The following is an 8,265-nucleotide window of genomic DNA, read 5'->3' as shown; positions in this document are numbered from 1 at the left end:
ATACAAGGCAATAATCATATTTGTGGCCATATGAAAATCAAAGCCTATATGTAAAAACATTGTGCTGCAGTAGCAGCTCCTCTGCAGAACATGTTATGGAACTGATAAGCTACATATTGTGCATTGTAAATGTGAATTGATATTAATTTGAATATTGTGCATTGAATAGAAAAAGTTGGCCTTATTGTGTTTGGCACTTTTGTATGACTAGTCTGCAGCATGTATATGCAGACACGTTGAAATTAGATGCCACACCACTAACGGTGTTTGATGAAAACTCACAGTTTCCATATGCCTACATCATCATTGTCTTGTGACCCTTCTGACACAGTTTGACATGGTTGCAGTCAATGGACGAGGAGTACACCAAAGTGTAAAACAAGACATTTTCTGTTGCCACCAGGTGGCGCTGTGATTTTAAGTCTTGATTTCTGTGAAGTTTTCATCAGGCTGACACTCTTGTCATACATGTCCAGTTTGGAGTAGATAGGACATTGTAAGTCCGAGATATGTCCGAGATACAACAACACCGTGTTTGGATGGCGAGACATCAAAATTTGATGCCATGCCACCTTCAGACCGTGTGACCAAAAGTCACGCTTTTAACAACTTTGAATCTCAATTTTGTTAAGATGGCACATACTGAATTTGAAGTTGATCTGATGAAAGCTCTAGGAGGAGTACGATTTCGTAGCAGGTGTCAAAAAGCCAAAAAACTGGCAAAAATCAAGCCAAATTTCATTTTCATTTGCTTCCTGGATGTTCTTTTTAAGGCCATTGAGGAGGAGACGAATGGAGGGATTCCCGAGCAGGCTACATACTGAAGGATCTTTGCATTTTAAATTAACTGAATACCAGCAGGTAGCTTTGGTGGATGAAGGTTTCATGTTTCGAGATTTAAAACAGAGAACAATAAAAGCACTGTTGCTTCATTATCGCAGAAAACTATTATGTTTCCATGACTGGGATTTGCCCCAGAGAATGCATGCAACGACAATAGGATATAATTCTAACAGAGCAGTGGATTGACATACGAGGGAAGAGCGAGCAGTTCTTTGGGCCAAACATCAGCGAACCACTCATTTTTGTAGATCCCCCAAAACCAATAGAGGGAGCAGCATCAGTTAAGTATCTGAGGGCAAGTGATGCACTGATTTGTTGTTGTAGAGAAATATAAATAAATACATTTATATATGCTGTCCGCTTTTCACGCGGCAGTGACTCTTTTTGATCGGATCTATATTCTTCATCTAGATTGACAAGATCATGCAGTTTGTCCGCAATTTGTTAGAGGTCCAATAATCTACAGATAAATGATCTGCCTTGGGGAATTATATGCAGGGCAAAATTAAAATGGCCCAATAAAGACAGGAGTGTCTGTTTGGTAATGGTGCATCCAGCACACTTTCGTGGCTTCTGTAATTCGCAATAGCTTTTGTAGCATCGCTGTCTAAACCTTGAGTTCTCTTCTAAGAGCGGGACACTTAGCTAAAAACACCTTTCGACTGAGGATAATTGACGGGTAGGGGAAACAAATGCAAGTTGCAATTATTATTGAGCAATTTCTGACAAAGGGCTTCTGAAAGGATTTTGAAAATGCTGCACGACAGTTATCAGCAGTTGCATAGGATAAGGTGAACTGCGAGAGAGGTATGGGCTATTAATGCTGTAAGCAACATAGTCATGGGCAGGCTGACAGATCTATAATAAGATTTATTTATTTTAAAATTTATCATCAATTTATTTATTTTACTTTTACCTGAGTAATTGCGAGTTGCTATGCAGATAGGACTTAAGCGAAATATGAGAAATGGATGATCATCAAATGACCCCCTCATGTATCCCTTCTCCACCTCCTAATTAGACAGTAACTTGTCAACAATTTCTGTTTTTTTTTTGTAGTTGTTTTTTAAGCTGAGAGCGGGTGGGAGCGCCCCTCGGCCCTCCCACCTGTGCAAGTCGGGGTCAGCTGCGGGGCAACGATCAGACACGGACCAGGTGAAACTGCTCCATGTTGCATGCGTTTTGTGTGCCGTGGGAAGGATAAAGGCGTCACTCCCTGTGTGCTATGGAGGGTTAAAATGTGATGGTGGAGACGATGAACACTGAGCTGACATCACAGGATATAATAATACCAAGCAGACGTTGGGGTGGTGACTTTGCTGCCAGACAGCCTCTTCACCCACAGGGTGGTGGATGTCGGAGCAGGGGAACAGCTGGATGTTGGAGCTGTAACAAAGAACCCGGAGCTGTTTCACACCGGTTCACTCTCGGTGCTGCTGATCGGGACTACGCTTTAAATAAATGTGAACTGTTGGCTGTTAAAGACTGTAATGTACACACTATTTGCAATATCCCTGTAAAAGACCAAATTACTTATTTGGGGATCCACATTGCTAAAGACCAAAAATCAAGATGCTCCTTAAACTTGAATCAATCGATCCAAAAAGCTCAGAAGAAATTGGAACAGTGGTTGCAAAGAGACTTTTATTTTTAAGTCTTAATTAGGAAGGATGATGTTTTATCTCGGTTCACATACATGCACTGGCCTTACATCTTGATAGTAATGTTAGTAAAGCTATTGATTGGATGCTTTTTTATTTTATTTGGAAAAATCTAACACATTATATAAAAAAACTGATGAATTTACGACCCTGAATAATACAAATGAATTGATAATATTAATTGGGCTAAACATTTTCTAACAAAATCCTACTTCAATGTGGAATATTAGTCCCCACCACATTTTCTCTCGTTTTGGTTGCCTGGACCTTATTTTAAGTTGTAATTATAATGTATATAAACTCCCTGTAAAGCTATCCACTTTCCAGAGGTAGGTTGTTCTCGCCTGGTCTCTGATATACAAGCACAACTTCTCGCTACACAGGTATCTAATATGGAATAATAGAGACATTCTGTTCAAGAACAAATCACTTTTCTTTGAGAGTTGGGTTCAGAATGAGATTCTGCGAATGGCTCCCTCATTGTTAAAAAGTTGACTCACCAGCAACACCCTGGCTTGTATGTTTGTATGTTATTAGATACAACTCCATATATACTTGTTTTGTTCGTTTTACAAAGGTAAAACAACGGTAAAGCACTAAATGAAAATGAATATAACAGTGCTATTTCAATTTAAATATAATGCAGCGTTCTAAAAATATATTTTAACATTTAATAACCCTACACATAGGTGGTGGTTTGAAGCTAATGCTACCTAGCCACCTTTTTACTACCCTTTTTAGTTTTATCGGTAAATATTTAATTCATATACTTTTACGTTGGGATGGGGTAGATGGCAAGCTTCGGCATTAATTCATATGAATTGTTATCAGTAGTGCTGATCAAGGGCGCTGCTAAAAATGTTGGGCCCTATGGAAGAAAATGATATAATAATAAAATACATTTCCTTTTTCTTTAAGGTTTGGAAACTCATTTCAGCTGAATTCAATCAGCAGTCTTCTCCTGCACTGCCTTTGTTGGAACATAGTGTTTCTGGTTTTTGGTATAATGCCACCACATTTAGACCAGTGGAACATTGTTAAAATCATTGTGTGTCAGCACGTCACCCCATGTATGTTTTTAGGCTAGAGCATTCTAGGGACCAGTCAGATCTGTCAGAATGAAGGTGTGCATGTGGATCCAAAATGCAGAAACAAGTAAGATATCAAAAAGTCTCCTTTAATTAAGGTGAAGGTCATTTAATAAAAACGAATCCCCAAAACAGAAAAACACCGGAATCTAGAAAAGACTCAAACAAGGCTAAACTGAAAAACATAGAAACAATAAAAACAGGAACTCTACATCTTGTCATGACAGGACCCACATGTAAAACATTGATTCATAAAGCTGCGAGTGTTCAAGCCAACTAAAGTGATTTACTGGCCATTGCCTAATAAATAAAACCTGAAAAGTCAAACTTTGATTTTTAAAAATCTTTAACTGTTTTCTCAGTCATCATCTTCATCCTCTTCATCTGTCTCCTCCAACTCCTCCTGGGCAGCTTGCTCCTCTTCCAAAGTTTCTTTCAGCGCCAGTTCCTCCTCCGGTGTTGGGTCCAGTGCCTCTGTGATTTCTGGACCGCTGGGATATTCTCTCTGTGGTTGTGGTGGGACAGGTGGGCTGTACCCTTCCCCGACATACTTCAGACCCCATCCAATATAGATGTTCTCAAACTTCCTAAATTAAGAGACAGCAGATGGTTGTTTGTAAATTACAATATTGCTTTCAGTATACTGAGAAAACAGATTCAGGAAGTCAGAATATCCTGATCTTTTCACTTACTTTTCACTAGCATATGCAATTGCCCCCGGCCAGAGGTTAGAATGCAGCACATTTATTGCATACTGAGGGATGCGAGTGGAGGACAACCTTGAGCTCCAGGGAGGGGTGTTGAATATTTCTGAGACAAGATAAAGTTGGTGTTTGGATTATTGTGGAAAACAAGCTCTGTGATAAAACACAAGTTTATGATATTTACATGTTTTGCACAGCATGATAATCTTCACAAGTAGCCCCCATGAGTAGGGTATTTATCAGGTATTTACTGATGTATTTTATGTTGTAGAATTACAACATGAACATGTCTTGAGCTTGTGTTAACCACAGACCTTTTTTAAGACATCTAAACAAAAACCTTTGACTTTGGAGGGAGGGAAAGGGAAGTGCAAAAATGCGAAAACATAAATACGTGTTCTAGTGAGCATAATGTCACATAATGTTACTGACAAGAACATTTCTGAGGTTGGTTGAGAAGACGGAACAACAGTAAATGTTACAGTGTAAGCGTGAATACATCCAGTTCATTTAAAGGTTCAGTGTGTAGAATTTAGTGACATCTAGTGGAAAAGTTTCATGTTGCAGCTGAATACCCCCCCTCCTCCCCTTTCAAACATGAAAGAGAACCTGTGGTAGCCTTCAGTTGTCATAAAAAAATCTAAAGGTGTTTAGTTTGTCCAGTCTGGGCTACTGTAAAAAAACATGGTGGCCTACTCCCAATGTAAATATAAAGAAGTTAAATATAAAGAACCCATTCTAGGGTAAAAAAACAACAATTTGAACAATTTAGATGAAACACACTAGTGGAAACATTACAAGGATTATTTTAGATTCAGTTTCTGCCACTAAATCCCATTCACCTAAATCTTACACACTGAACCTTTAAGTTACGGGGTAAAAAATTTGTCCAAGATGTGCATTGATATTTTACAGTTTAAAACACCTTTCACATCATGTAACAGTTTCAAACAGCCAAGCTGCTCTACTTGGCTGCATGATAAGAATAGAGCAGAGGTTAGCGGCATGCAGTGTATGGTTAAGTTTGTTAGAGGAACAAAAGGCACTTATTTTGATTGGGCAGTAACACTATACTGTTTCAATGTTAATAGGCTGAAAATGTTGTGACAATTGCATGTTGAAGCTGAAAGCACCATAGCAACCCTTATCTTTGATTGTTGTTAAATTCTAAAATTGTCATCAGATCACAATTTATACCCTCCTGACCCCTCTCTCTGGGTCCTACCAGCTGGACAGTCAGAGGACACTTATCACAGAGTGTGGTTCGGGATTTGCAATGTATTTTCAAGTATTTAAAAAACGTACCCCTTCCTAGTTTAGCAGAACAATGATCAAAGACAAAGACTGACCCTCATCTTGGGAAAGGGGAGTGAGCAGAGGGGGCCCAACTTCTGGCTCAGGTTCATCAGCCTCCTCTTCTTTCTCCTCAGCCTCTCCTTCCTCAATCGAGTCCTCTGGTTCCACGGTCATGTTCATCCAAGTACAACGGCCCTGAAACAGTTCACATTCACATGTTAAATAAGCATACACATACAACAGCTGAGAGAATGGTACTTGCTTTCAAGAACTTGCTTTGATCAGACTAGTACCTGCGGCAGGATGTGCTTAACATGATGCACCCAGTTGGACAGAGACTGAGCCATCTTAGCAGCTGGAATGCCTTCAAAATCAGGATTCACTTCATAGCTGTCTCGTGGTTCCTCATCTTCCTCATCACTTTCGTCCTCCACAGTCTGGAAGAAGCCCCGGGGGCTGACCTGTGTGGCAGCAGAGATCCGAGCAATCTGTGCTCTCAGGTAGTTGGCTTCATTCCCAGGAAAAGGTGGGTAGCTGTTAATCGGTGAGTCCAGCTTCCCAGTGAAGAATTTAGGGATCTGGCGAGCAACAACGATCTGGACAGGACTGACTGACGGCAGCTTTACCCAAGGAAGACCAGGCACTTTACAAACATAGTAAACAAACTTGTTAACGCCTGTTCCTATGGGCTCCTTTGGCAACACTGGTGGGGGTTTATATGTCGACTGAGGAAGAGGATCCATCTGAAAATATAACCATCAAATATATATTTAATGTCCTCGTCCTCTCTGCACTTAAGGCAGATACTCTCAGAGAATTAATGAGGATTTTCTGGTACATTGATTGGCTACGTTCCAATTCCTCACCTCATTTTCGTCATGCTCCTGAGTCTTTGCCTCTCTCTCATTTTCCTCAGAGATCTGCTCTTCTTCCTCCTCCCCCTCTCTGCACTCAGTTTCAGCAACAATATAGTTGCTCTCTAATCCCAGAATCTTCCCCCACAGTCTGCAGCGCAGGAGCTCCTGCGACTCAACAAGCTGCTTGAGCGCGAGAAAAATCATCTGCATCTCCTTTCTGCCCAGACCCACTCCAGCCTGCTCCAGGTAGAAGCCGATCTCATTCAAATTAGGAAGAGGGTAACCCTCCTGGTGAAGACAAATAACCACTGTCACAATATGAATATTTAGCTTCATATATATATCAGTTACATTAACAAAATATTCTTCTCATATATTTTCAGGTGAAAATGAAAGTTTCTGCCACCTGCCACCAATGAAAGTATGTAACATGGTGTCATTGGATGTCTAAAAAACGGTTACAAATTAAATTAAATTCCATTTCACCATCATACCGCTAAGACAAATGGACAATTTAGTTGTATGTAGCCCATACCAGCTCATCCTCCTGCTCACTGTCCTCTGGCTGACGAAAAAGATGAAGTTGCTGTTCAGCCAGCAGCTCAGCAGCTGTAGTGTGTGGCAGGTCTCGCAGGGTGCTTTGCTTGTCTTCAAACAAAGCCCGCTTCAAGTCACGACTCATATCCTCGATCACGTCCACCACATCCTGTGGCTGCTCATCCATCACCTTTATTAGTAACCGGGTCAGGTGGTCATAGCTGGAACATAAAAGAACGACACCAGTTCCTGAGCATTGGATCATCCATTGGTCATTAAAGAGAATAAGCGCACAGAAATTATATTCTCACATATAATTGACCTTTTCCTCAGAGAGTGGTATTCTGTATGTTTACTGTATTTACATTACTCTCTCTCTGTTAGTGTTTGTTGTAAAACTGAGTAAACAATTATATATATTTGCATTCATAGCTGTAGCTCAGCTAGTGCACAGGTTTTCACTCATTTCAATTTCCAGTTCAGTGAGAGTGTTGCTTCATACTGACGTCACTGTGCAAAATCAGTGGATCTGATTTACTGCTGACAACCACCACTTTGTGTGCAGCAGGTTTCCTGGTTTATCAGAACACCTCTACTGAGAAAAACCTTTAACACTGTACAACTAGGTAACTTGATTAATTGACAAGTAAATCAATAGAAAATAATCTTTTGAAAACAGATTAAATGTTTACATTGTTTAATAGGGTATTTGTTGTTGTTTCTCAGATGTGAGGCTCTCTGTTGTCAATGCTGAACACAGTTATCCAGATTACTGTAGAGGAGGGAGTAACCCTGCCTCTTGGAAATGGCTGTTAAATGAAGCCGAACTTTTAACTACATCAGAATTTGAATTACATAGTTGGCAGTTGTTCAGGTATGGAAATGTATGTTTTTGGGAGCCACAACAACTTCTACAGTTTTGAATCTTGCTAATGGGCTAGTACAGTTGTTTACATGAACTTCACAGATTCTAGCAAACATGAGCTAACACCAGGAAACACGGTACTTACAGGTTCAGGCCGCTCTTCGTGCTCTGTTTCAACATCATAGTCTTTAACATGGCAGCTTCCTGCAGCGTGTGCTCATGGCTGCTGTTCTGCTTTCTCTCCATCCTTCACTCACTGCGTTTCTTTCACTTGTTTCTGGAACTATTTCTTGTGTCGGCCACGAACACTGGAAAACAGCAAGACAGCGTAGAGTCAAACCTCCCTGGTCACACTTCACTAATATGGGGATGATTTTGACGTAATGGAATGATCACAAGTAAGGCCATAGAAGT

The 8,265-nt window shown here is 40.3% G+C and overlaps 1 protein-coding gene across 1 annotated transcript; it reads right to left on the bottom strand.

Annotated features, from left to right (window-relative positions):
• Positions 1 to 3,723: 3,723 nt before the first annotated feature.
• Positions 3,724 to 8,141, bottom strand: LOC118115373 (radial spoke head protein 4 homolog A). The gene is made up of 7 exons (XM_035166477.2): positions 7,997 to 8,141; positions 6,985 to 7,207; positions 6,459 to 6,737; positions 5,886 to 6,335; positions 5,646 to 5,787; positions 4,285 to 4,402; positions 3,724 to 4,179 (listed from the first exon to the last, which is right to left on the bottom strand). The coding sequence occupies exons 1-7, from the start codon at positions 8,095 to 8,097 to the stop codon at positions 3,951 to 3,953; spliced, it is 1,542 nt and encodes a 513-aa protein (XP_035022368.1). The 5' UTR covers positions 8,098 to 8,141; the 3' UTR covers positions 3,724 to 3,950.
• Positions 8,142 to 8,265: the final 124 nt, after the last annotated feature.

The sequence above is a fragment of the Hippoglossus stenolepis genome, chromosome 9 (assembly GCF_022539355.2).
Source record: "Hippoglossus stenolepis isolate QCI-W04-F060 chromosome 9, HSTE1.2, whole genome shotgun sequence".
NCBI lineage: Eukaryota > Metazoa > Chordata > Actinopteri > Pleuronectiformes > Pleuronectidae > Hippoglossus > Hippoglossus stenolepis.
The sequence above is the reverse complement of the archived record's forward strand: the minus strand, read 5'-3'. Positions and strand labels throughout refer to the sequence as shown.

Excerpts from the sequence above, each read along its gene's own strand:
- LOC118115373 (XM_035166477.2), bottom strand. The coding sequence starts at position 8,097 with ATGGAGAGAAAGCAGAACAGCAGCCATGAGCACACGCTGCAGGAAGCT. Across the intron at positions 4,403-5,645 it reads TCCCCTTTCCCAAGATGAGG|AAATATTCAACACCCCTCCC; the intron begins GTCAGTCTTTGT and ends ATCTTGTCTCAG. Across the intron at positions 4,180-4,284 it reads ATTGCATATGCTAGTGAAAA|GAAGTTTGAGAACATCTATA; the intron begins GTAAGTGAAAAG and ends CTCTTAATTTAG.